Source organism: Coturnix japonica, chromosome Z, assembly GCF_054131305.1.
Source record: "Coturnix japonica strain WE chromosome Z, WE-NBRP24, whole genome shotgun sequence".
Lineage (NCBI taxonomy): Eukaryota > Metazoa > Chordata > Aves > Galliformes > Phasianidae > Coturnix > Coturnix japonica.
In genome coordinates this window covers 4,669,034-4,696,774 of record NC_140702.1, presented here as the reverse complement: position 1 = coordinate 4,696,774, position 27,741 = coordinate 4,669,034, and the positions used below count along the sequence as shown (strand labels likewise).

General features: G+C 46.5%; 2 protein-coding genes and 1 long non-coding RNA gene across 7 annotated transcripts; 2 read left to right on the top strand and 1 right to left on the bottom strand.

Moving 5' to 3' along the window:
* Positions 1–1,397: 1,397 nt before the first annotated feature.
* Positions 1,398–11,892, top strand: LOC146753639 (uncharacterized). 3 transcript variants are annotated; one of them, XR_014940077.1, is made up of 4 exons: positions 1,398–1,932; positions 3,538–4,517; positions 7,243–7,680; positions 11,792–11,892. It is a non-coding gene; the product is annotated as an uncharacterized LOC146753639 (long non-coding RNA). The 3 variants fall into 3 exon arrangements; XR_014940078.1 differs by lacking the exon at positions 11,792–11,892 and adding an exon at positions 8,104–8,188; XR_014940076.1 differs by lacking the exon at positions 11,792–11,892 and having other exon boundaries at positions 7,243–8,164.
* Positions 11,893–12,230: 338 nt separating this feature from the next.
* Positions 12,231–20,570, top strand: LOC146753638 (rho GTPase-activating protein 32-like). Of its 3 annotated transcripts, none has more exons than XR_014940075.1 (14): positions 12,231–13,256; positions 13,603–13,725; positions 13,925–14,002; positions 14,182–14,263; positions 14,720–14,863; positions 15,298–15,400; positions 15,561–15,693; positions 16,196–16,278; positions 16,406–16,513; positions 16,790–16,917; positions 17,400–17,598; positions 17,964–18,109; positions 18,427–19,415; positions 19,699–20,568. XR_014940075.1 is itself a non-coding variant. In XM_085530689.1 (14 exons), exons 2-14 carry the CDS (start codon positions 13,203–13,205, stop codon positions 18,846–18,848), a joined length of 1,803 nt encoding a protein of 600 aa, XP_085386815.1. In that variant the 5' UTR covers positions 12,231–13,057; positions 13,185–13,202; the 3' UTR covers positions 18,849–20,570. The 3 variants fall into 3 exon arrangements, 2 of the variants coding, with proteins under 2 accessions (XP_085386815.1, XP_085386814.1); XM_085530689.1 differs by having other exon boundaries at positions 12,231–13,057; positions 13,185–13,256; positions 18,427–20,570; XM_085530688.1 differs by having other exon boundaries at positions 18,427–20,570.
* Positions 20,571–21,242: 672 nt separating this feature from the next.
* On the bottom strand, positions 21,243–24,744 carry LOC146753637 (obscurin-like). The gene is made up of 5 exons (XM_085529404.1): positions 24,719–24,744; positions 24,020–24,306; positions 23,095–23,361; positions 22,286–22,450; positions 21,243–21,548 (listed from the first exon to the last, which is right to left on the bottom strand). The coding sequence occupies exons 1-4, from the start codon at positions 24,742–24,744 to the stop codon at positions 22,338–22,340; spliced, it is 693 nt and encodes a 230-aa protein (XP_085385530.1). The 3' UTR covers positions 21,243–21,548; positions 22,286–22,337.
* Positions 24,745–27,741: the final 2,997 nt, after the last annotated feature.

Below are 27,741 nucleotides of genomic sequence, written 5' to 3'. Positions count from 1 at the left end.
GCACACCTTGGAAACCTATAGAAAACTAGAGTAAAAAGGGCTGATTCTGCCATCTCATTATCTCAGTATTTGTGGTGCACGCTGAAATCCTTATTTGAAGTGGGCCAAAGCTCCATTGCATTTGTGAGAAGTTTTGCATCACCTGGTTGGTCTAGGCCATGTTTGTTGTCTTGCTAATAATCAAGCCTTCTGATCTTCATCAAATCATTGCTGTTGGAAAAGACCACCAAGATCCCCACATCCAGCCTCAACCCATCCCACCATGCACACTGCCCACGTCCCTCAGTGCCACATCTCCATGGTTATTGAACACTTCCAGGGATGGTGACCCCACCAGCTCCCTGCAAAGCTGTGCCACCACATCACCATTCCTCTTCAGAAGAAGTTTTTCTTAACATCCAACTTGAACCTCCCCTGAAAACCATCAGTCAAAACAGGGGCTGTTGGAGATGGGTGGAGAGAATGATGCTTCTACAGTCAATACAAGCAGGGAGATCAAATGTAGAGTGTATCAACTGCATTCTTGCATTGGCTTGCTGCCCTGCTCCCTGGCCTTCAGTGGACTGCAGTGCTGGTGGTAGAGCTGTGGTGTGAATCCTGGGATTGCACGTACTGCAACGGTCAGCAGCACAGCAACTTGAGCTGAACTTACCCTCCTGGGCAGCTGCTGCCACTCAGAATTCAGACAGCATGCAGAGGAGAAAGTCATGAAGGAAGGGAAAGGGATGGCAGCAGAAGGCTTCACAGAGTGACAGCGAGGAGGGAGGAGATAGGGGACAGGTCCTGGAAGGGTTTGCCATGACTGCTGGGGAGCAGGAGCCTTCCCGGTCACCTGAGCTGGGTATGCCTGAATATGCTTGCACGGATGATCTGAATGAGTGGTCTTCCATGTCTCCACTGCAAATAAAAGGCAATGTCAGTCCCCCTCACACCTACTAGTCCTGCATTCATCCTTGGAGCCTCTGTCTTGGTATCAACATCAGGACCCTGGGATCTTTCCTGGGACCCAAACAAGCATAGGAAGCTTCTTCAAAATTGGGCTGCTGTTAGAAGCTGGCTAGCACTAGAGAAGTCCATGATGTAAGTGCGTCAGAAATATTCTGCACTTCTACAGCCTTTTGTAGGGCAAACCATTTAATAGAAGTGGAAGCCCATTTATTTAGGGTTTATCTGTTCTCCTACATTTCAAATACTAGGCGTATTTGGACCCTCTTGGTTTCTTCAGCTCCTAGGTTCTTTCTTGCCTAGATTTGATACTTTGTTTTAACAGAAGAGCTGATATTCTCTAGTGAAGGCTATTAGTTTGGGCACAAGTGGTAACATAAACCTGTTCCAAGCTGTACATACAGACCTGCAAGATGGTCTCATTTCAGTCCCTCAGTCAATACTTTTTCTTTTCTTCCCTCAGAGCCAAAACCTGTGTTTATAAACCAGGAGCAGGTGCAGAAAGAGGTGAGTGCTGCCCTGGCAGCAAGTGCCTCCCTCAGCTGTGAAGTAGCACAGGATCCAAGCGAAGTAAAATGGTACAAGGATGGAAGACTGCTTGCCTCCTCCAGAACGTTCAGAATGGAATCTGTGGGCAAAACACGGCGTCTGGTTGTGGAGCAGCTGGAGAAGAAAGATGCTGGAGAATACATCTGCGAGGCTGCTGGCCAGAAGGTGACCTTCAAGTTGGAAACAACAAGTGAGCATTCGCTTTGGGAGCACTAAGCAGCTGTTTATGTGGCTTAGAGGAAGAGGAAGGGAGCCGTGTCAAAGGGAAGGTGGTGTGGCGCAGGAATGCAGTTGAGATCAAACCCAGCAAACGTTTCCAGATTGATGAGGAAGGGGTCAGAAGAACCCTGACAATAACAGGGATCCGGGCTGAGGATGAGGGAGAGTACTTCTGTGAGTCGAGAGATGACAAGAGCAGCATTACCATCACCCCCAAAGGTATGTCTCTGGAAATGAAGGCTGACAGTGTGGAAGGATCCTTGGCTTCCCTCATCGGCCATTACAACACTGCAAAGTTGAGTTCATTTGTGTGTTTATGCTGTTCTCTGTGTTAACAACCAAGTACAAAACTTGTCTTTCTCTCTGAATAGCTGTGGAACAACTGCTTCTGAAGAGCACAGCTGTTAAGTGGGCTAATCAGCCTTCAAGGCTGGAATTAAGCATCCCAAATGTAAGATGGGATTTTTTTTTACCCCTTCTTTGCCTCTTTTCTTCTTGCGTTTTTCTAGATGCAAGGAGGATCTCCTCTACAGGCAGGAGATGTGAGTGTGAGTTATGGTGATCACTTCCTGCGAGTCATAAAATCTGATGCTTCCAATAAAATCATTGACTCTGTTGGCTCTTTGAAGATGCTCATACAGAAAGGAGCTCATACACTTAGGGACACATCTTTTATGTGCTCCTAAGTGGTTTCTTCTTCTCCATCATCTCCCAGGGTGGTGAAATTTGTTGGCTCAGACTTTTGTACTAGGAGCTCAGCAGTGGTTAAAGCTCACACTTCTGCAAAGTAAACAAGCTCCTACTATTCGTCTCTACTCTGTTTTAGCTGTGGATTAACTTGTCATTTCCCTTCCATAAGCTTTATGGTTCTCTTCTGTAAGTCTACTTACACAGACTGAGTTGCTTATCTTGAAGTCTTGCTCCAGGATTTTGGGCGTATTATTAGCAAAAATATCACAAATAATTTCACCAACAATTCTCCCCACCTATATGTAGCTTTCCTTTTTTTCACTGGAAGGGTTTACACTGGCAGATAGGGTGGGTATGTAGAAACAACCCCATTAATTCTCAGGAAGCTCTGATTTCTCTGTCTGGCCTTTGTATTGTGATTCTGCATGCATGCCCTGTAGCTAAACCTGGATGTCTTCCCCAGCACCTTCAGTCTCCCATCCTTACTTAAGTTACTCCATTGCAAATCTCTCTGCTAGGACAATAGAGTTTTTATTTTACCCCTGACTTTTAACTGAGTTAGTTCCATTAAGTGGCTGAAGCCCTAAGTGATCCATGGTGAAGCATGATCCAAAGTGGAATTTAGCTAATTGTAGTAGGGAATCCAAGCCTTAATGAGATGAGTTTTTTAAAATATGAGTCGTTCATCTTAAACAGCATTGAACTCTTACCCTGGTTTCTGAGAGAAGTGAGAGTTTAACAGCAGAAGTCTGAACTTATGCTCCATATTTCTCATCACTCAAGAGAATATTTGAATATATTAATTCCTTTGGCTATGTTAGAGCTCATAATGAGGTCAGGTGATGTTCTTTAAATGCTCGGAGTCTAGCAATGTAGGGAAGTGGACTGCTATTTGCTGTTGAGCTTTAGGATAAGAAGCCTGAATTTAGAGGACCGTGGACTTCCCCTTTCCCTTCCCCTCTCCTCCCCTAGCACAAGTAATGATAATGTGCTCAAAACACTAGGTTTTTTTGTTGTTAATGACAAGTTCTAGTACGCATGGAGAGTAGGCACTGCCTTTCATTACTCCTTATGCCAGATGCTCCTAGAGACCTAATTCCCAACTAAATCCACATCCTTCTTTCTCCTTCTCAGAAGTGTCTGAAAATCAGCAAACCATTGGCAGACATTAGCGTCACTCAGAAGGACAAGGTCACATTTGAGTGTGAGCTGTCCAGGCCCAAGGTGGACGTCAAGTGGTTCAAGGTATGGCATGTAATGGTATTTTCCTTTCTGACTTCTCTGGAAATGAATGAGAGCCTTTAATTTCACTTCCAAGGGATGCGAGTCTGAGCTTTTGCTTGATAGCTTTTGTACTTCTCTCTTTTCTTTATGCTCTTTTACTTGCCCAGATCAGCACTGTTTGTTTTATGTCCTGAGTTCATTTATCAAGTTAAAATGGAAGTTTGTTTTGGGTTTCTTGTGAACTCCTGAAGTCTTGCTGCACAAAATATTGTTGGTTGGAGCACAGTCTTGAGCTTCAACTCTAACAGAGAAATTCTCAGCCAGGATTTTGTAGCCTTGTTGTGAACTGGGTTTTAGGGTGAAATCTCAGTTTTCTTTGCACCTGACAGTGTGAGAATTTGCTCTGGCACTTTGTGTACCTCCCCGGTGCTCAGCTGTTCCTTCCCTTACTTGGGGATAATGTCATTTATTCAAGGTGATGTCCAAACGGGCTTGTTAACAGTCCTCTGCAGTGCTTTAAGCTGTCATAGATCAGCCAGAATTTCTGCATGTTCTATAGCCATTCCTGCATGTTGAAAACACTGCACTGTGCTTAAGCTTCAGCATATGTTCCAGTAAGCACAGTTCCATTAATTCTAGGGAAGTGGGTGAATTAAGCATAGATCTGAAGGCTGCCTTTGCTCAGTGCAGAGATGGAAGGACTCATGGAGATCTGACTTGATATTTTCCCTTCTAGGATGGGAAGGAGCTCCGTCAAAGTAAAAAAGTGGGCATTACTTCCCAGGGAAATAAGAGAAGTCTCATTTTTCACAAGTGTTTATATGAAGATCAGGGAACATGCACGTGCCAAGCAGCTGAAGACAAGACATCAGCTACCCGAAAGGTTCATGGTATGTTTACCTGAATGAGCAAATAAACTGTGTTTTGCACCACAGGAAAAAATGCTTCCTGGGCAGTTTGAGCATTTCTTCGTTAGTCCTTTTGGATACCTTTCTCTTTCTTCTTTATGTTCAAGACAGATTTTCCCTCCTTGTGTTGCACTGGTTAAACCCCAGTTTGTAGCTCATCAGTGGGCTCTGAAGCATCAGACTGGTTACTGAACACACGGGTCTGCTGTGCCCTGGTAGATGCCACCTGCCAAAGGGACTTCTGAAAGGATGCTTTTTTCTGATTTCCTACTAGATGCTGTCCTCATGTGGCCACTTGGGTTCAGTGTTAGCATGAACATGAACATCTGTCCTGTCCCATGACTTTGGTGAACTCTCATTTTCTCTCTCAGTCTGCAGCCAGGTTGGGTTGCTGTTTCAGTACTGGCTGTTTTATGCAGCCATTCCATTTGTTCTGGTTTAGGTTCTTTTTTTTTTTTTTTCTTTTCTTTTTTTCAGGCATCGTTTCTATACAGTAGACAAAGCCAGCTTATTACATTTGATTTACAGTTTTTAGCTTTTGCTGGTAAGCATTTCAGCTCTCAGGCAGTTTTATCAACAGTTTTGAAGAGCTGAAATGAACCAGCCTGGTCACACCGGTCTGTTTTTGGTGGTGTAATGAATTTCTGAAGTTAAACTGATTGACCCCATAAGGTTTTACAGTGTATGACTCACGTCTGGCGGAGCTATCACTGCAATAAGTTTATATATTTAGCATTTGGGGAGGCAAATGGTTGGGGATACTCTTTCATTTGCTTGCGTCTCAGAGTGAATCACCAGTATGTGAACCATCCTTCATCTCCTTTGTATTGCTTTTGTGTGTGTCTGTGTGTGGTTTCCCCTGTGAATTTCATCCTTTCCAGTTATATGGAAGTTCTCTTTTGAGCAGTGAAATTAGATGTTCCATCAGCAGTCATAATGGTAAAGCTGAGTTGCCACCTTATCTGTGTCCTTTCTGTCTGGCGTCTCAATAACTGCTGCCCCACCACAATATCTGCCTAATACTTCAGCTCCGTGGATGCCTCCTTGTGCAAACTGAGAGCCTGTATTTGGTGTGCATAGATCTGGGCTTACATCTGTGCTGGTAAATGCACTAGTGCATGGGCTAAGCAGTCCTGCCTCCTGTGCTGTGGGCATTGAGATGGGGCTCCTACAAACTGCCCATTGCAAGATATTTAGAAACTAATTGCTGCTGAGGTTTCCATCCTCTTTTCAGACTAACTGAAATTTGGTTAGTGGGATCAAAACAGAAGGGGCAGGGAGGGAGAGCTGACCAAGGACTACTGATGGAACAACTATGAATCCTTGGTTCCTCAGGATTCCCTGCATCAGCAGTTGGCAACAGGAGTAAGGGGGCTCAGGAGGACACTGTAGAGTAGTGTGAAAAATAAGCAAAGAGAGTTACTAATTGATGCCTCTTGGAAAGCAGTCCAAGAGTAGTCCTCTTCATAAACTCTCCCATTGTGTGTGGTTTTATCTTTATGAGGTGTTCATAACAAGTGATGTGTAGATCTCCCTTATCTCATAATGTCTTTGCCTGCCTGCAGTGAATATGCAGGATACTGGATCATATACCAGCTTCTTTGAATTACTGCTCATGTCAGGAGATAAAATCTGCCTATTCTTTGAACTAACACTGGCGAGGGTTAGTTATTTTGTCTACCGAGAGAATGACACAGCAGACTAAACTCTTTCATTTCCTTCTTTGTCAAATGCCTTTTCATCTAATTGTGTGTCCCATAGAAATTCAGAGCAGTGTTGGCTGAGGGAAGTGGAAATATTTCTCTCCTGTGTGTATCTGCCACCCTATTTGGACATGTCCCTCCTGGCAGAGCGCAGAGATTGGAGGAGTTGGATTAGGCAGTGCTTTCCCTTTTGCTCACAGAACCACTTGTTCTGTGGTCTCCCAGCTACCCTGTGCCCAGTGGCCTATGCAAGATGGAGCGGAAAAAGGCTCATTTTATGAACAAACAGGAACCTTTCTGGTCAGATTAATACCTGTGCTCTTTTTAGAGACATTTAGGTACTAGAGATTTTAGGTACTGGAATAGGCTCCCAAGAGAGGTGGTTGAATTGCCGTCCCAGGTTGTGTTTAAGAGCCGTTTGGATGTGGTACTCAGGGATATGATTTAGTGAAGGGTTTTTAGAGTTAGGGTACTTGTTAGGCTGCGGTTGGACTTGATGATCTTCAAGGTCTTTTCCAACCTGGGTAAATCTATGATTCTATGCAGGAACTCTGTTCCTGAGGTTAATCCTGGTCACCAAACTGGAGAAAACTGGTTTTGATGGATGGACCAGTTGCAGGATAGGGAACTGTCTGGATAGTCACACTCAGAGAGTTGCAGTCAATAGCTCAGTGTCCAGGTGGAGGGTGGTGTTGGGACCAGTGTTCTTTAACATTTTTCTAGGCTACATGGACAGTGGAATCAAATGCAGCCTCAGCAAGTTTGCAGATGACACCATCAGCAAGTATTTGGAGGTAACCAGCTGCAGTGAAGTGAGCGATTTCAGTGCCTATTTCTGATGGTGGCAATGAGTTCAGAGGTCACACTTAATTGACGGTGCCTGTTTCCATTCTGACAAAGGCTGCAGTTGCAGCTGACTTCCCGAGGCTGCCATACGTGGTGGTGTCGCAGCCTTGGGCTTGTGCGTTTGCATGACTCCCACCTTTCCTTTCTGTGTCTTGCAGGTCAGCTGGTGCTGGAAGCGGCCGGTATCTGAGTAGGAATGAAGGTGAATGCAGGAGCAGCTGCTGAGGGGAGGAAGGAAGTCCATGCTAATGAGCTCTGAAGCATCTGTGGGTACAGTACCAGAGGAGGCAGCAGTGATGCAGGGGGCTCCCCAGCAGGAAGCTGTCTGATCCAAATGCTTGCTGAGAGTTTGGAAGCCCAAACCCTTTTGGTCTCTGTAAGGGTGGCTAATATAAAGGTGTTAACCAAGATGGTGGTAAATAGTCAAAGGATATTAGCAAAGGGAAAGTCACCAATGTCAATGCCTTGACTGGAAAGCTGAGGCAGTCTCAACTGGGGAGCAACCTCCAAGAGATGCTGTTTGCTGAGTGGTGCGGCTGATGCAGTGGAAGGAAGGGATGCCATTCAGAGGGAACTCAGCCGAGAGTTTGGCCTAGGTGAGTCTAATGAGGTTGAACACGGCAAAGTGCAAGGTTTTGCACTTGGGCTGGAGGAATCCCAGGCATTTCTACAGACTGGGAGGAGCAGTCCTTAAGAGAAGCCCCGCAGAGAAGGACCTGGGGGTCCTGGTGGATGAAAACCAGAACGTGAGCCATCAGCGTGCTCTTGCAGCTCAGAGAGCAAATGGTCCCCTGGTCTCCATCAGAAGAGGGGATGGCCAGCAGGGACAGGGAGGTGATTGATCTTATGATCCTTGAGGTCCCTTCCAACCCGGGCCATTCTATGATTGGGCTTCCCCTGGGATGCTCCCCACCATGTCTCAGGAAGGAGACAACTTCTGTTCCACTTTCTGCTCTATGTGTGGAAAGGTACGTCTGGGTTATTCTGCTTGTTTTTTCTTTCTTTTTCTGGCTTTGAAGGAGAAGGTGTGGAGCAAGGGGAGACCCACTGGTCATTTGTCACCTCAAGAGCAGGATGGATTCTGCATTCACTGTGAAAAACCTGGGCTAGTAGCATGGGCATGTTTCAGGCTGGACTCTTCTTTTGCTGCTTGGTTTCCTTTTGGCTACAGGGAGACAGCTGTCTAAAGGTGTGTTTTCAAACCCACTCTCCAAAACCATGTTTCACTGTTGCAGGTGGTTCAGTGTGCTCTTGCAGTGCAGATGCTGTAGTTTGCTGTAGAATCTGAATGGTTTCTGTTCCTAGGGAAGGACTGGGAGGAGGTAGTGAGAAGAGAATTCAATGCCTGAGGTGTATCTTAGTGAGAAATGTTGGCATGAGGTGCTGAAAGTCTTGAGCTGTCAAAGGCCAGTGAGGCTCAGACTCCTTAACCTCCTGGAGCAGGGTGGAAGCAAGGAGTGGGCACTGCAGTCCCACCAGCTGCACTTGGTTCTGGTCTGCCAGGTCTGTGCTGGCCTGGATTTCTTCTGAGAAGTTTGTTGGAGCTGCTTGGAGTAGTGAAGGGTGGGGAAGAAGTGCTGCTCAAGAGCTAAGGCTCCGCTTGATCATTTTGGATGGATTTAACCATGGTATCTGAAGACATAGTTTCCATCAGAATGATCCCAGCATTGTGCAAGTGTCTCAGCTGAAGCCCCTGAGCAGATGTGTGAGAGCACCCTCCTACTCCAGCTGAGCCATAGGAAAGCTGACTGTGCCCAGTAATTACAGCTTCTGCAGATTGAATGTGCTTCCAAGTGTTTTCCTTAGTGATCAATCATGTCCCAGCACTGTGATATTCCATCTCTGGCTCAATCTGGAGCATCTCTGCAGTCCTTGGGTGCTGGAGGGCACATGGTGAGTGCGTGGACAGGGTGGCACAAACGTGTGCGTGTGCTGAGGAGTTGGGCTGCACACAGGTGCACACAAAGGGATGTTTGTGGAAGGTGTAGGCACGTAGGTGTTCCCTGGGATGGTTTGCGCACGTCTGTGAATGCAAAGGAGGGCACACGATGTGGTGCGTGCATGGGGGTGTGCAAAGCAGGCAGGGTGGCACATGGGTGTGTGTGTGCACATGGATAGGGGAAGGCTGGGGTTACAGGTTGACCTGTGCTGAGGTGAGTGGGGGCTCACGGTTTTGCTCAGTGGTAGATTTGTTCACACTGAGTGCTAACAGGAAACTCGCACACCCTTTTTGTTTCAGCTGTGCCAGCGCTGTGATCCCTTGCTGCAGGGATGGGGTGTTGGAAGGATGGTTTGCGTGCCAGCCTCCCTCCTCTTGCAGGAATCAAGTGTAGAGCAAAAGGGATGTTTGGGCCAGGTGACTGTAAGAAGGCTGGCTGCTTTGGATGGTGGCAGCTGATGGAAACAGGTGTTGTTGTGACCATTCAGCTTTTAACAGAAGACAGGGGTCCTGCAGCAAGAGCAACTAGGTTTTCAAATGGCTTCAGATGTGCACACCAAGTACGTCTGCCCTGCCGTGCCATCTCTGCTTCTTTTTATGCAGGCATTGTTATGAACACGTGTTGGGTGTTAGGTGCAGTTCTCACTGAGAACTTCTGCTAGGATTTCTGTGTAATTTGAATCATGAGTGTTAGCACAGTGAGTTGAAGGAGGACCCCGGAAGCAAATTTGGTGCTGTTGAAGCTCTGTGCAATGAGCAGGTGGGAGGTAACACGTGCTGGCAGGTGTGGAAACAACTTTGGGATTGAGGTGTGGAGGGAAGGGAAAGAAAGGGAAGGGAAAGGGAAAGGAAAGGGAAGGGGAATGGAAGGGAAATGGAAGGGGAATGGAAGGGGAATGGAAGGGGAATGGAAGGGAAGGGAAAGGGAAAGGGAAAGGGAAAGGGAAGGGAAAGGGAAAGGGAAAGGGAAAGGGAAAGGGAAAGGGAAAGGGAAAGGGAAAGGGAAAGGGAAAGGGAAAGGGAAAGGGAAAGGGAAAGGGAAAGGGAAAGGGAAAGGGAAAGGGAAAGGGAAAGGGAAAGGGAAAGGAAAGGTGATGACAAAGCAGATGGCAAAGAGCTTTATGGGGAGGCTTGGTGCTTGCTTCGGGTTGGATCTGATCAACTTCTTGTTTGCTGGTGTCCATCTGGTGTTTGTGGAGTAGTTTTCATCCCAGGGTCTGTCTGGTAGGACTGGGCCTTGGCCAGGCCAGGGCGAATCCAGTGTGCTTTGCTCTCGTTCTTAGTGCTTGTTTTTGCTCAGGAGGGCAGGTGGCAATCCTCACGGAGCAAGGCCTGCAAATGGGGTTTGTGGAGGAAGGTCCTGCAGGCCTTGTGTGACACCCATGGAGCTGCAGCGAGGCTGCATCTTTGTAAAACAAGGGAAATGCACAAAGATCTGAAGGTGGGTTGTCATCTCAAGTGATGCCGGAGGGGATGTGCGTGCTCCTTTACATATGCGTTGTCTGCCTGCTGTAGGTGGGTTGGCTTAGAAAGCTGGTACCGTGTTTCTGTTGTCAGGAGAAGCGAATATCAACTCTTCTCTCTACTGAAAGATTTAACAAAAGAGCCTCTCCTTGCTTCTTAGCATATGAATCACAGAATCATAGAATCAACAGGGTTGGGAAAGTCCTAAAAGATTATCCAGTCCAACCGTTCTCCTATTACCACTAGCTCCCACTAAATCACGTCCCTCAACACAACATCCAGTCATTACTTGAACACCCCCAGGGTGGGTGACTCCACCACCTCCCTGGGCAGTCCATTCCAGTGCCTGGCCACCCTTTCTGAGAAGTAATATTTCCTAATGTCCAGCCTGAACCTCCCCTGCCACAGCTTGAAACCATTCCATCTAGTTCTATCAGTAATGACACGAGAGAAGAGGCCGACCCCCAGCTCACTGCAACCTCCCTTCAGGAAGTTATAGAGAGCAATGAGGTCTCCCCTGAGCCACCTCTTCTCCAGGCTGGACATTCCCATCTCCTGCAGCCTCTCCTCATATGGCCCCATTGTGCTCCAGACCCCTCACCAGCTTTGTTGCCCTTCTTTGAACACGTTCCAATGCCTCAGTGTCATTCTTGCAGTGAGGGGCCACAAACTGGAAACAGAATTCGAGTTGTGGTCTCACCAGTGCTGAGTACAGGGGGACAGTCACCTCTCTGCTCCTGCTGGCATCACCGTTTCTGATGCAAAATGTATGTAAGTGTCACATGTGTGACATCCTTTTTGATGGAGTTCTGTGACTGGAGTTCAATGGATTTGAGAGCTGACTTGATGCCTGTGGGCATCACCCAGGAGTTGGGGTGAGAGGATGAGGCGTAGGAACAGGAACCTCTTTGGTCGTTATTAACTGCCAACTTTTTGGTCAGGAATCTCTGTGTGTTTCTTTATCATGTAAAGAACAGAGTCATTGTGCAGCTTGTGAATGAATTGATTCACGCCTGCTGATTGGTGCTGTTCTCTACAGGGAGCTGCAATGGAAATGGACACTTGTGGTCCACTGTCCAGCCCCCTCCCGTGTTGGATTTTCTGGGCTTTGAGACACGTCTTCCAGATGCACTTTGTGTTATTTCTGATGTGTTGACCTGTTGAGCTCCAGCCCCAAATGAGGATTCAAGTACTACCACCGCAGTCCATTGGGACTGTAGTATTTCTTGCTAAACAGAATTCGTGTGCACCCTTGTCTTTCGTGTGCACAAATGATCTTGTAATCATCTCTGTGTTTCTTTTAGACCCAGAGATGGAGCAGAGAGGAACACAGACTTGGGTGGATCTTCATTCAGGAGCAGGGACACGTCATGCTCATCTGAGGTGTCTGGCTGACAGCAAGAGCAGAGAGGTAAGTTTCATAGGGTCGCGTGCCCATTTTATTTTATTTTTCATTCATGATGCATAGAGGCGTTCCCCAGACAAAGTGAGCATTTCTCAACTGGACTTTCTAGAAATGAGCTAGGCAGTGAAAATGGGTTTGAAGCATTCCTAAGAGCCCCGCAAGAGAATGCTGAGAGTTAATCTGGCACCCTCCTTTGGAAACGTCCGGTGTCTGTCAGCTCTTCAGCTGTGCCCTAACACCTCCCATTGCGCTGCCACACCAGGATAGAATTCCAAGCCCACACTGAGTCCTGGAATGTTGTGGTGCCGTGTTGGAATCAGATGTGACCACGTGGTCTTGGCTCCCCGCCTTGTGGGGGGTCATGGTGGACCAGGCTGTTGGCCGTTGGTGATGTCATAAGCGTCTGGAATGAGGGGAGGAGCGGTGCGTTCTGTGTTCCTTTGTGGGTGAGCTAGTGGTTGGAGTGGTTGGTTGTCTTGTTGGTCTTGTGCCTTTAGTGCCGTTAGTGCCGTTAGTTAGTTAGTGCTGTTAGTTAGTTAGTGTCTTTAGTTAGTTAGTGTCTTTAGTTAGTTAGTGCCTTTAGTTAGTTAGTGCCTTTAGTTAGTTAGTGCCTTTAGTTATTTAGTGCTTTTAGTTAGTTAGTGCCTTTAGTTAGTTAGTGATTTTAGTTAGTGCCTTTAGTGCCTTTTTCATCACACCGTCGTGTGCAGCAGCTTGTAGGTAAGCTGAGCTGGCGTGGGATGGATGGGTGGGCAGTGAGGTGTTGAGAACTGCTGGCTGTCGGAGCTCACAGCACCGTATTGCTTACTCTTGACAATCAGACGTAATTTTCCCCTGGTACACACGTTCCAAAGGGGGTATCAGTAAAGTTGGCACCTGTCCCGTGCTTCTTAAATTGTCTTTGCTCAGTTGTGGAAGCATTGTAAAGTTGCTGGGCGGACAGGCATCACGTAGCCTGAGACTCAGCATGTCTTGCAGCAAGTGGATGGGACGGTTGTGCTGTGTGTGTTATTCCATGGCTGTCTTAGCCCTGCTCACTGACCTGCTCTTTCTCTCTCCTCTCCTCGCCCTCCACCCACTGCCTTGGTGCAGCTTTTGCTCTCATTCCATCTGAGCAAAGCGACAAGGAACTGCTGCAGATAGCTTGAGGTGATCTCACTGCCAGGTACGTGCCATGTTTTGTCCCCCCGCATGGTTTTGCTGCAGGGTATGCGAGGGTAGTTGTGAAGAAGTGTCCCCATACTGTGCTGTGTGAATAGAGAAAACAGAAGTGTGTTTCTGCTCTGTTCCAGAGTCTTCACATTACTGTGATGGGCGTCGCGTGCAGTGGGATCAGCCGTGAGCCTGAGGTGGCGGCGACGGAGGTACAGTATGAAGCTCTGGCTTGTCTTTGTTCCCTGTGTTGAGCCATTAGAAGGAGCTGCAGATGTACTCTCCTGCAGGAAAGAATGGGCCAAAAAGGGCCTGGCCAGCTGTCTGCGCCAGTGCCATTGCTGATTAGTCTGGGTAGAGAGAGATGCATCTTTGCATGGCCTGGCAATGCACGCCAGGAAGGGAAAAAACTGTGATGAGACGTGCATCTCCTTCTGAAGGGCTCCTGATAAGGACGGAGTGCATTTGCTGCAGCTTTCTCTGCAGATGTGCTCCTCACCTTGAAATCCTCCTGGTTTGTCCTCAGCTTCTGACCTCGGCCTGTGCTCTGTTTTTCAGGCTGATAACATGTGGAAGCCGCAGCTGGAGCGTGTGGTGTCATCTCTTAACGTTCCAGCAATTGCGGCGGCCCATGTTATTAAGAGCCACGTCGCCCAGGGGCCGGATGAGCTCTCCCTGGAGGTAAGCAGTTCCAGGCGTTCCTTGTTGTCATACACGGGAGAGTAGTGTAGGGTGTGAACGCCTCAGGAATACTCTCAGACTCCTTCTCCCTTGCTGTCAAGCTTGAGGATATTCTGCGGCACAGAATTAAGCAGCTATTTGAGCTGTGATTTCCTGCCAGCTGTGCTGAAGCTGGGATTGATGTTTCAATCTCTTGCAGGTTGGAGACATGGTGAGCATTATTGCAATGCCACCAAAGGAGCTGAGCCCCTGGTGGAGAGGCAAGCGTGGCTTTGAGGTAGGCACACGTTTCTGACTAGAGAGCACAAGTTCAGTAGAGTCGGGAATCTCAGGTTGGAGCTACTCTGCACGGGATGGCTTCTGGATGCAAACAGTTGCCCTGTGTTGGTGTCAGAGGACTTTCCCTTTGTCTCTGGGCTCGAGCTAATGCCCACCTGCTTTTTGATCTTGTTACAGGTTGGGTTTTTCCCTGGTGAGTGCGTGGAACTCATCAACGGAAAAATTCCCGAGTCCTTCGTCAATTCCTTGCCAAAGCCTGGTACGTATTTTATATTTGACAATGTGGATTAATAAAATGGGGTCAGAACGTGGCTTTCAGGGGTTTTGTTAATACCCGAGTTGAACAAGCTTAGCAAAAGGACTGCATTAAGCTCCATCTGAACACGCAGAGATCTGGCCCAATCCCTCTGTGTTTATTCTTGGACATGGGGAAGTCACAGAATCCTCCTTGAATGGCTTTGGATTGGAAGGGGCCTAAAGGATCCTCAGGCAGTCTGGATCGCCAGCCTGCGCATTTAACAGGGCTGAGAGCAGGCTGTCTGGCGCCCCTTCTGACCTGGCCTTGGGCAGTTGCAGGGATGGGGAAAACAGTTCTTGCGTGTCCTTGTTGGGAATGTTCTTCATGTTGTTACGTGCTCGGTCGAACGCGTTATGCTCGGCCCTGTACAGCCAATCCAAGCCTGAAATGAACTGGTTTCTTTGTTTTGTTGCACAGTGCCGAAGAAACGGGGCAAGCTCAGTACCTTCCTTCGTTCCTTGGTGAAGGCCCGCCCCAGTAGAGCGACGCAGCCAGAGCCAACGAAGGAAGGGGTGTTTGGTTGTGACCTGGGGGAGCACCTTCTCCGCTCTGGCCGTGATGGTAAGGAACAGCCCATTCCTGACATCTTCCTCTGTTGGGTGTCTAAAGGTGAAAGGGAGATCATACCCAGCAATTGTTTCAGCCTGAAAACGTAGGAAGCCTTCTGGACACAGAGAGCATCCTGCATCCTTTTCCTAGCTCTTCTGGACGTGAGATTGGGTTCCTCCATTCTTGAGGGAGCTGTGATGGGACTTGCAGTGTCTGTGGCTTTGCCAGAATTACTTTCTCCAGGCTGTTGATAGGTCGTGGCATTTCTGGAAAGCCAAGTACACATCTCTGTGTAGTTTCCTCACAGCTGTCTCTGCCAGCTTTCTCCTCTAAGGAGGAAGCAAGCATTAGCTCGGCTGGGCTTAGTGGATGGGATGTGCAAAGGTCACGGCCTGAACCAGGACTTGAGTAAGAAGCTGAGCTAACCGCTGGCACTTTTTCTGTAGTCCCCCAGGTCCTCCAGAGCTGCTCTGAATTCATAGAGCAGCATGGCGTAGTCCAGGGGATATACCGCCTGTCTGGCGTGGCATCGAGGATCCAGCGACTACGGTAAGAGTGCTGCGACTGACACAGCTGTCAGTAGGGGCCCGTGTCATGCTGAGGGCGTTCAGAGGAACCCATTTCTTTTCTTGACTGTATTTTGTGTGGCTTTGGACTTGTTTTCTTCTTTCTCAAAGCCCTCTGCCCAATTCTGTGTCCTTCTCTGCAGCCATGAATTCAGTACGGAGCAGGTTCCTGAGCTCAGCATCCGAGAACTTCACAGCGTGAGCTCCCTGTGCAAGTTGTACTTCAGGGAGCTCCCAAACCCTCTCCTGACCAACCAGCTGTATGACAAGTTCTTGGTAAGCTCAGGGCAATGTCTTGGAAATGACACGTACCTGTTCCCTGGGCATCCTGGCTAGTGGTTGCAGCAGTGCCCCAGCTCTGAGGTTTTCTTAATGTTAGCCCCATGAGGCATGTCTTTGCCACATCCTGCCTCTCACTGATGGCACTTGTGGTGGTGCCAGGAGGTGCTTATTTAAGCAATTCACAATGGTTGTGAGAATTCCCTTTCCTTTGCTGTTCCCCAACTATTGGTAGAATGGGGTTAATAGCAAAGTGGACTTGGAGCTGAATGGCTGCTGCGAGGAGCTACACTGAGCAATCAGGCAGTAAAGCCCCCCAGAGATTGCACTGCTTGGCCTTGATGGCACAGGCTGCGTGCTGCTGTGTTCCCCTGATTCCTCTTGGAAGGCATCGAGTCTGCCTCGGTGCTGACCACCAGCGCGCTGTCCCCATGGTTCCCAAACCTGTGGCAGCTCTCCAGCCTGACTGGTGTCTGAATCCCTTCCTGCCTTTTTCCAGGACGCTGTTTGCGCTGCCACAGAGGAGGAGCAGGTGAACAGAATGAAGGACGCCATCCAGCAGCTGCCCGCTCCTCACTACAGGTCAGTGCTGCGCTCGGTCTGCTGAGCTCAGCCCTGCTGCCTTTCAGAGGGCGATGATGCTATTCTGAAGTGCACTGCAACACTGCTTGTTTTTTGGTGCTGAACATCTGCCTCTCTTGTTTTCCAGGACCCTGGAATACCTGATGAGACACTTGGCGTCTCTGGCAGGGAACTGCTCCGTAACCAACATGGACGCTAAGAACTTGGCGATTGTGTGGGCTCCAAACCTCTTAAGGTAAACTTCTTTTTCCATTTCAACATGCTGCTTAGTTCTGCTCTCCCCCAACCCCAGGGGCACAATTTCTAGATGACAGTTTCTACTCATTTAGCTGGGACTGCTGTGTCCCTGATCATCATCCCTGATCCCATGCAGGAGAATTTCGTCAGTGGCATCACTGATTGCCCACTGTGGAAGCCTCTAGAGCCCAATTTGACAGTTTTTGGCTACAGAATTTCAGACTTGGGGAAATGATCTTGGGGAAATGACTTGTAAGATCTGCCTTTTCTTCAGATCCCAGCAGAGCACAAGCGGAGAAGCTGCCTGCATGGAGCTGCAGACCCAGTCAGCTGTGGTGGAATTCCTCATCAGCCACGCAGATGTCCTCTTCTGCTCCAAATCCACAACAGCCGTGGGAGAGGGTGAGTGCCTTCCTCCATTAGCTTGATGTTGATCTGACACCTTGATCCAATCCAGGCCTTCTCCAAGACCTTTGAAAATGCTCTAACTGTTGAGGAGACAACAGGCTTCTGGGCTTAGATTAGAATATGGTGCCCCATTCCTGGTTCCTCAAAGTGTCCAATCCCAAACCTTACATTGAGAAAACTGTCACTGCCGTTAAGATGTTTTGCAAGCAGGTGAAGCTTAATTGAAATGTGGCAGCAAAGCTTTCTGAGAACCCTGTCCCCTAGTTTTTATAGGGTTTTTGTTTGCCTGTTTTGATACCAAGAGATGCTCATAATTATGGCTGTCCTTTGCCACGAGCATACCCCTGAGCACATGGTTATTTTGAGATCCTCTTCTTCCAGTGGCTCGGATAAGCAAGTCTTAGAGAAATGCAGAACTGTGATGGCTGTGCTGCTGCTTTCTGATCCTCCGTCTCACCTGTGGTTTTCCCTTTCAGGGCACTGTTCTCTGGCCGGGCCCAAATCTGTGTGGGTGCCTCCTGCCACAAAGCTGCTCACCGTGCAGGAGGCACAGGCTCAGAGAAGTGGCCAGAGCAGCTCTCCCACCGCGACACGGAGCAGCGACATCGTGTTTGAGGAAGGCCCCGCAGCTGTACTGGGCAGATTCCATACGGTCATTGATTTTCTATCTGAAAGGTAAAGAGGAATACTTTTTCCAGCCCCTATCATCATTGGTTTGGTGGGTATTATTGGTTTATTATTTGTTCGTTACATGTATATGAGCCTGCCAGCTCCTGTCCTGTCCGGCTGTGGAGCCTTTGCTCACATGCTCTGAATCTTGACTAACATGGTTGAGAGAAATGTAGCCAGCAGGACTTGAGGGCTGAGCTGTAGGAATGGAAGAATCCTCTGCTGTTTGAAACAGAGCACGTTTATAAGCTGTGTTTCAGCAGAAACCAGGGAGTGCCAGGAATAGGCAACTGTTGTCAAGGGCTCGGGGCAGCTCTTCCCTCACTCACCCTGCACCACGACTGACAGCATGCTCTGTTTTCTCTCTGCAGACCAAGTTCTCCCAGTAAGAGGGCAGAGTCACCAGCTGGCAGTTGGTGTTCGTGCTTCTGCCTGGGCAAACCATCCCCTGTGGCCAAACACCAACTGCAGAGCAGTGCCAGGGAGCCCTCCGAAGTAGAAGTCTTGGTCCTGGAAGGTAAGGGTGCAAATCCAGCTTTCAAAACACTGCTTGTCAGCAACAGGTAGAATTCATGCTTTCAGTGGGCTTGTACCTCCTTGTGGAGTTCAGGCCCGTGCCTGACATTTTCAGTTGACCCCTGTCTTTCCTAAATGAGTCTCTTGTCAACACAAGAGCTGGACCTGCACGAGGATCACTTTCAAGACAGTGACTCTGTTGCTTGAAGCCGATTTGCTTCTGCCCACCACCACTACATAGCCAAATGTCAAGAACCTCTTTCATGATTCATCTTGCGAATGTTCGACATTAACCGCTGTGAATCTTCTCCTTCCTAGGTGACTCCAGCCCTTCTGTTACCCGAGGACACAGGGCATTTGATGATGCCGCATCCTGTGCTTCCCTCAATGGAGAGCTCACGGGAAGCACAGGATGCTTCAGTTCAACTGACAGCCTTCCATATGAAAACAGCGATGGAGAGAAGAACGTCATCGTCGTCCAAGCTCTCATTCATCCCATCCCTCCTGAAGCTGCTGACCTGAGCCTGCCAGACACCACAGGCACCATCCAGGATTGTAATCCAGAGCTTTTCGAGGACAGCCCAGCACCAGCACAGCCCGAGTGCCCAGAAAGCGACACTACCATGCAGGCTCAGGTCAGCATAACAGAGGACAAGCCAAGGATCTCGGAGGGGGGCATAGAATCAGGCCAAGAGACAGAGGATCCGGGCAACATCACAAGCACTGAGCCACTCTCATGATGACAAAAGAGGATGAGTCCCTTCTTTCCACCAGACCTCACACCCCCTCCTTTGTCCCATTGAATAAAGGCACGCTCGTGCTCAATCAACGCCTTGACTGAATTCTGAGTTTTCATTCGCAGAGATTGGGATGAGTGCAGGAAACAGCAAGGCAGCTCAGCTTGCAATGCTCTGGCTGTGGGGTGCGTGCACGGACACTGTAACCATACAGGGAAAGGCTTCCACTGCTTCCTAAAGCTGTAGTCCAGCCCTGCTACTGCTCTGTGGCACAAAGCCCTGAGGGATGTTCCATATTGTTAACCTAAGTGAAGCCAGCTTCATGCACTGTGTTTTGTTGTTGCTGGGTGAGAGGGGGATGCACATTGGTGAGAAGATGAGCATTGCTGGATCTGCCACGAGTGTCCCTTCTGCCTCTAAGAATATGTCCTAAGTAGGATGTGAACACTGCTGGCACTTCCTCATTGCACGTGCTTGGAGGATCTTCAGTTCTTGCACATTTCAGGATGTCTGTCAGTGACTACGAGGAAATTCTCCAGTACTAGGAATTCCATGAAACAGTTGGAACGGGTAAGTGTCATCTTTGTACAGAAACAGCACGCCTAACAGTCTGTCTCACCACTCTAGAATTAATCTGAGAATAGATTGACAGCTCTTGTCAGTTCTCTAAGTCAGGTTTCATTAGTATAAACTTGAAATTGGATTTTTGAAACCAGTTGGAAATTGATGGTGCTGATTACCTCTTCCTCTAATTAAAACATTACACCCAGTGCTAGGTACTCTGCTTTACTTGTTGTATTATATTAGAGAAGAATTCACGCTCAACTTTAAGCATCTGTGTTTTGAATTATAGGTGGTTTTGCAAAGGTAAAACTCGGGCGGCATCTTCTTACTGGTGAAAAAGTTGCACTAAAAATCATGGAGAAAGTTACTTTAGGGGTAAGCGAAAAAGCATTTAAATATGATAATATCTTCTGTTGGAGTTGTGGAGTTCTCAAGAACACGGGGGCAGGTGGGATGGTACATAGGAATGCAGCCTACTGGTCCCATTGCCTTTTGAAAGATGCTGTAGAGCTGGAAAAAGTTTAACAGAGCACCACAAATCTTGTTCCTCGTTGTTCAGAGGGCAGTATTCTCTGGCTTTAAAATGGAGGAAGGTATGACATTATTACATTACATTACATTATTATGACATTATTACAGCAACTTTACCAAAATGCCAATGAAAATGCTGAATGTTTTACTTTTCAGTTTTCACAGCTCTGTTTCAGAATTTCTATGGGAGTGATGTCAGTCATTGCTGAGTTGATGGTGAATTGTGTACTGTCCCATATGTGCTTGTTATGTTCCACAGCAGTCAGATGTGGTACAAAGCATAAGACAGATGTGAACAAAACATAAGACATTAATTGGAACTGTGAAGAAATGTTTTTTGCACTTTACTTGGAGAATGTTCCATGCTATACCTTCTTTTCTCAATTGTAACACATGATTTTTTATAAAAAGAAACATAGCAAGTCAGCTCTTCAGTGTGCACATTGATGAAACTTGGTGAAATACAACTTTAGAAAAAGGTAATTTCAAAATTTAAATATTCTTATCAGAATCTCTGCTATTAGTTACCGTTCCAATGTTCTGATTTGATGATGATTCTCTCAGAGCTGTTTTGTCACTCGCCACCTCAAATGCACTTCAAGTGCTTTAGGAGCATCACTGGAATTTTGAATAAACTCGATATATTTTAGGAAAGCTGCTACAGATGCACGACTGCAGTACTTTGGAAAAATATAATCTTGATTGAACGCTGAACAGTGTTATTTAATTATAATCCAGGTAATTAAATTAATTAAACCAAGGGAATCACCTCCCAGTCAGTCAGCTCCCACCAGGGTACTCGCTTCCCTGCCAAGCAGATGCAACCAACACAAGCTGCTACATCACTCTAGGGCCCCACTGAGTCTTCCCAAGGGGTCTCTAAAGGCTTCCCTGTTGACTTCTGGGAACCTGGAAACACTCTCATGGAAACTAATTAGGCACACCCCTAATGTGCCCCAGAGGTTTCTCAGGGCCCTGCAATTAGCTCTACAGACATCCAGACATGCCCCAGAGCAAGTATGTGTGCTGTAGGGAGCCCAAGAGACATTCCAGAGTATGCTAGTACTCCTCAGTGCGCTCAAGGGTTCTTCATCTGTCTCTAAATATGCCATACTTGACTTTGTTTTCTCTTCTGGAGCTTAGTTCTCAGCTTTGCTTTCTCATGCCATTTATCATTCAGTTTAGAGATTATTTTAACTAAAATATTTTAATCCACCATATTTTCTGAAAACTAAGAATTGATCCCGCTCAAGGAAACAGAAGAGAAAAACATCACCCACAGGCTGCAGATATTTACCTCGACTTCTCTACATGCCATCCCCAGTGTGCTTTTCAACTCACCTTGCACAGTGACCCTGGCTTTTGTTTCAGAGTCCTCTGTCTCACAGGGGTACTCCGTGCTGTCCTTGGCGGTAGAGTCATGGATGATCAGAATGGCCCCAGTTCCCTCCTGCTGCAAGTCGTACTTCTGGCTTTTTCTGATTGCTTTGCCATCCTTGTACCACCTGATGTTCACATCTGGTTTCGACAGCTCACGGCTCAGGCTGATGTCCTGCCCTGCTGCTGCTGTCTTATCCTCCAGCTGTTTTGTTACCTCAGTAGGTTTTTCTGAAAGAAAACATGCTTTTTGAGTAACATACACTTAGGGTAGGATGCCTCTCTCAAAATACACGCATCTACATGCTGGACATAAGTTAGAGAGGCACTTGCAACAGAGGCCATCCTACAGCCAGCAGTAATCTGTAAAGTACAGACAATAGAATTCCAGGCACCATTAATTCTCTCTTAAATCTACCCCATTGAGGATGATGAGCCATGTCTGAAAACTGCCTCTTCCTTTTCTCCACTGAGCACACTGGGAGCCTCAGATGATGCTCTCAGATGCACATGTTCTAGATAGGAATTTGTTGTACAGCTAGATGATGTGAAGGCCATCCCTTCAGCTTATACTTAGAGGATATTTGCTCCCACAGTTCCCTCAACAGATCATTCCTGATTTACTGTTAATGGAACAAGCTGTAGTGAGATGCCCATTTCCAACACTACCCCAGTGCTTTGGGTAGTTCTCACATTTGTGTAAAATGGTTCCTCCTTTTACTTATTTTTAAGAGAAATTCTCAGTGCTTCAAGGTTCAAGTAGAAGGTTGCTATTCACTTTAACCATATTATGAGTTAGCTCTCATGACAATCTTATCAGAAGACAGATGAAGGAATCAGACCCCAGAATCTCTCCCATCTCATTACCTTTCACAGACAGAGAGGCTTTGGAGGTTAGACCACGGGCAATAAAAACGACTTCCCCAGAGTCAGTAAAAGTCACACTTTTGATAAGGAGAGTCTCTTACCAACCCACGTTAGAAGCTTTAAATCGCCCACCACTTTCCACTCTGCTTCCATTCAGTGTCCACTTGAACTCATCAATGCTTTCATGGGACAGAATGCATTCAAAAGTGCATCTACCTCCTGGATTTCATTGTTTTTCAGCCGTTTGCTAATGCCAATATTCAGCTCTGGAAGATAAGAGATAGGTTAGTATGAGGTTTAGATGGAGAAAAGGCATTCGTGACCAATGTGAGTAGCAGTACTGGTGTTTGAACTCAGGATTTGCAGATCATGGCTGCGTTCCTCACTGATGTATTCTCTAAGACATTCTCCACTCAGAATTACCAGAAAGCTATAAAAAAAAAGAGACGTGAATCTCTTGGCTTTGCTCTGGAAGAACTACAAGGAGAGCAGCTCAGTCCATGGAGCACAATGAAGATTCAATGAGCTACAGAGGGAAAAACCTAACAGAGAGGACAACTCTAGGATGCTGCGTGAGGAAAAGGGTTTTGCCTACGACAAGACATTAAATGTTTCTATTAGCTAATTTGTTACCATCCTACCCCTACTGGTGTTCAAACCATTTCTCCATTTTAGGGATGTTTAGAAAGGAAACATTTCCAGGACATTCTTGACGTTTTTTGTGATTTTCATGGCAAAAGGAGATACATTTACATCAAAAGCAATGGGAATTTTCCAGACATCACTGCGCTAAATTGCAGAAATACAGTTCTATTGTAGAAACTATTAAGGCTCGTGGGGGAATAGGTGTAAGACATAGTGACCACACTGAATGTGCTTTTAGCACTCCTTTACTTTCCACAGTACTTACCCTGAACGCCGACCTTTGACTTGGCAACATCAGTGCCAATATCACAGGTATAGAAACCTGCATCTGGCTTCTCGAGGTCATGGAGAAGGAGACATAGGGTCTTCCCAGACTGTACCAGCTCATACTTGTTGCCAGAAGTGAGCACATCACCGTCCTTTTTCCTCACTGGTTTGACCTTCTCTTTAGAGACTTCACATTCCAATTTAATCACACCCCGCTCCTCACCAAAAACATCATCCAAGGACTTCATGAGGACAGCAGGCTTCTCTGCAATTAAACAGGCAAAACAGAACAACGTGATACAGAAGTTGAGACATTTCCAGTTGCTTTCAGCTTTTTAAGGAGAGATCAATAAATCTTTACCAGTACTGACAACACAATATAGAACCTAAAGCGGTTTCATGTCTCTTGACAGAATGCGCTTTAAGGAATTCTGAACTAATCAGTAGGAGAATACAGGGAACAGGAGGGACAGCCTGCATTGCTGTGGGTGGGACTGATATCATATGAAGTTATTGGGATGCAGCTCTTCTAAAGCTGGAGAGCTGGCATTGCCCTCACATGGAGCAGAGCTCATACAGCAGGCCACAGGATTAAGAGGATAAGCTGATCTCTCCCTGCAGTCATAAATCCTTGGAGACAACAGCATTGACACTGCATGGCACTGAAGCAGTAAAAAAATTGCTCCTGTAACTCTTCTTGTGTTAAGTAAAATGATGATAAAAAGCAATGGAATGCTTTGGCAGGACACCAAAACCATCCTCCTTCGTTGATATCTGCTGCAATGGAACCTTCCACTGGAAGAAAGCCCCTGATAACTTGTCACCCCAGAGAGGTGAGCTTTAGAAGCAGGATTGCTTCACAATAGAATGAACTGGAGCTCCTTAGCATCTCTTACATCCAGGAGGGTTGTGACCAGACCCACCTATCACCTTCAGGCGCGCGCTTTCTGACACCTTGTCTGACTTCACTGTCACTGTGCCAGCATCTTCAGGCTTAACCTGACTCATTGTCAGTGTGCAGCAACTGCCAACGTTCTTGATGTCATTGTAATTGTTGGTGTAAAGGAGGTTGCCATTCAGGAACCATTCCACGTCCTCGTCATCATGGGACAGCTCGCAGGAGAAGACAGCAGAGCTCTCTTCTTCAGTTTCCACATCATGCTGATGCTTCGTCACTTCTACATTGCGAGCTGTGGGGAAACAAGGTGAACTGTTACAAAAATAAGAACCTTAAGAAGAGAAATCTGAGGTGAAATAGGACATGGAAGAGGCCACCCTCCATGCTCATACCTTCAGCTGTCAGCGTGGCCTCAGTCTCTGCAATTTCTGCCTTGCACTTGTACACACCAGCATCATCGGGCTTCAGCTTCAGAATCTTGAGCTCTGCTGAATGCTTATCCCTCTTGATCTTGTACTTCTCAGAGGGCTCGATGGGTGGGTGGCCCTTGAACCATTTCACAACCTTTGGAGAAGGCCTGAAGTCACAGGACAGGATGACAGAATGACGTTCCAAAGCTGTCTTGTCCTCCAACTTCCTGGTGATTTGTAAATGGTAATCTGCAAAGCAGGGGTGGAAGAGAAGAAAGGATGAGGACAATTGGAAGAAGAGGAAAGTCTCTTGCGTGTATTCCATTCCAATTAATTCCATGTTCACAATTGTTCTTTGAACCACTTTATCTAAAGATAAAACAAACGATTGCCTATAGGGAATGCCATTGACTACATTTCTATAAAGTAATACTGTATATTATCTACTAAATGCAAGGTCCAGTTCTTGTTCTGTGCTTATTAAATTGCTCCCAGTTGAGGCTTTTTTTCAAATAAGAGTGAGTTGAAAATATAACAAGTACTTTAGGATGTGAATGGAGACTCTTACGCTGGGGACAACAGCAGATAAGAAGCCTGGAAATTTCCTTCAGATGAAATCAATGACAAACTGCATCAAATTTAGGTGCTACCAAACTTAAACTTGTCTAGTTCAGAAATACAATTAATTCCACCTGATTTGACTTCTTTGGTATAGCCAAGGAAAAAACCTCAGCTCTGTAGATCTGAATAGTAAGCACATCACAACTATTCAAACACATCTTTTACTGAGATGCAGCTGTCTTATTTAGTGTCCAACGACTTTTAAAAGGAAATGGAGCAGACCCTCCAGAAAACACACAATATTTCAAAGACTCCAGTGAAGGAAGACTGTACGTTAATTAATTCTTCATCTTCATGATGTAAATCAAGCCAGGATACGTTACCTCTGATGAGCAGATTGGCTGTGGATTTGGATTTGCCAATTGAGAACTGAATGGTGCCTGTCATATCAGTGGTGGTTTTCGGTATGGTCAGCCGGTGGATGGTGCCTTCTTGCTGCATAATCAAGTTTCTTCCAGCCTGTAAGACTTCCCCACGTAGATACCACTTGGGAGGTTTCATAGAAGGAATGGATATCTCGCATTCAAATTTGGCTTCTTCAGGCTCAGTCACATCCTCATCACACAGCTCCTTTACTAGATTAATGGATTGCTCTTTAAGAAGGATGGAACAAGAGAAAGCAGAGATTTAGAAGGAATATAAAAAACCCATACATTATCACCCTACTTACTCATGTCAGCATTACTGCACATGAACACTACACCTATCAGCTCAAAATGCCTTAAAACATCATTAAAAAAGTAGTAGAAAGAAAGGAAAGTTGTTAAGAAGTCAGACAATAAGACTGACAACCTGAAGAGAGCCCAGATCTTCTGATTCCCAGTCCAACATCCAAATCAAATCATTACCTTCCCATCTCGATATCAAACTCCTCGCATTACGAAATGGAATAGAGGATCAGTGAAACACAGACATTGATAATTACTTTGGTTAAATACAGCAACGTAGCTCTGAACAACAAGTTTTCTCCTAGTAAAGGTCTCTGTAGCTCAAATGTAATGACTCTACTTAGGAGAAATTCATTTTCCAGGATGTTCTTGCCCTTATAATTGTAACAGTGGCAAAGCTGGGGACTGAACTCTTGAGTACTGTGCTAACTCAAATGTCTCCCTTTTCTTTACCACACTTAACATCATATATATACCCTAACATTGTATATATTAAAAATAAACACAACCTGTGCTCATTTCAAACATACAGAGAAGATGAAGAAAAATTCAAGCTATGTTTTTATCCCTCAACGTTCAAACACAAATCTGAAGTCTAAAGGTAGAAAATCAACTTCCTAAGAAAATCGCCTGTTTTACTTAGCAAAGTAAATCCCAAAAGACAAGCTGGATATTTTGTGGGCAGAATGGCAGGTAGGTTGGAGCTTTTATTTCTGTGAAAGGTCATGGTGGTGTTTAACTTCCTTGACATTAAAGCAAAGGATGTTAGCTGGTTTATAACATAAGATAATTTAAGCAAAATCGTCATCAGAAGCATAATTACCTTTCACTGTAAGATGGGCACAAGATTCTGCCTTTTCTGCTACAGATTTTATTTCTGCTGCATCCTTGACTTGGACACATGTGTAAGTCAGCGAGTAGGTCTTTCCTGAAGCAGAGAACCACAGAGTCACTAAGGCTGGAAAAGACCACTAAGGTCATCTAGTCCAACCACCAACTCATCCCTACCAAACTGTACTCTTGAGAGCAAACCCACAACTACACTTGGCTTCCTTGAGCAAACAGCTCTGAGGCACATGGCCAGGCTGAGCATCATCCATCTGGTTTCACAGCTTCACTGCCTGTTCTCTCATGTCAATGAAACCAGCCATTCCCCCACATCCACATCCCACCAAAGCTGCTTAGTGCTCCCAAAGCAAATGCTCGCCAGTTGTTTCCAACTTGAAGGTCATCTTCTGGCCAGCAGCCTCGCAGATGTATTCTCCAGCATCTTTCTTCTCCAGCTGCTCCACAACCAGACGCCGTGTTTTGCCCACAGATTCCATTCTGAACTTTCTGGAGGAGGCAAGCAGTCTTCCATCCTTGGATCATTTTACTTAGATTGGATCCTGTGCTACTTCACAGCTGAGGGAGGCACTTGCTGCCAGGGCAGCACTCACCTCTTTCTGCACCTTCTCCTGGTTTATAAACACAGGTTTTGGCTCTGAGGGAAGAAAAGAAAAAGTATTGACTGAGGGACTGAAATGAGACCATCTTGCAGGTTTGTATGTACAGCTTGGAACAGGTTTAGGTTACCACTTGTGCCCAAACTAATAGCCTTCACTAGAGAATATCAGCTCTTCTGTTGAAACTAAGTGTCAAATCTAGGCAAGAAAGAACCTAGGAACTGAAGGAACCAAGAGGGTCCTTGAACACCAGTCCCATGGTTGCAAGTCACTATGCAAACATATTGAACCCAAAAGAACATCTGTCCTGCAGGCAACCAAAACCTGAGTTCCTTTTACTTAAGACCCACTGTGAAACATCAAAACACATAAACGTGTGATAGTCAAACCACTGGCTGCCTTTTCATGACCCAGAACAGTACTCCTGGCTTCCTGAACAGACTCCTCATGGCATCTACCATTGCCACAACTGTGACTGTCAAAGACACAAAGGAAATATGCTCACCAACGCAGTCCTTTGTTCTTTGTGTGTGATTTGCAGATATCTATTTTACTTTGAGCTCTGGGAATAGTCAGCTCTACCAGGTCTCTTACTGTGAGTAG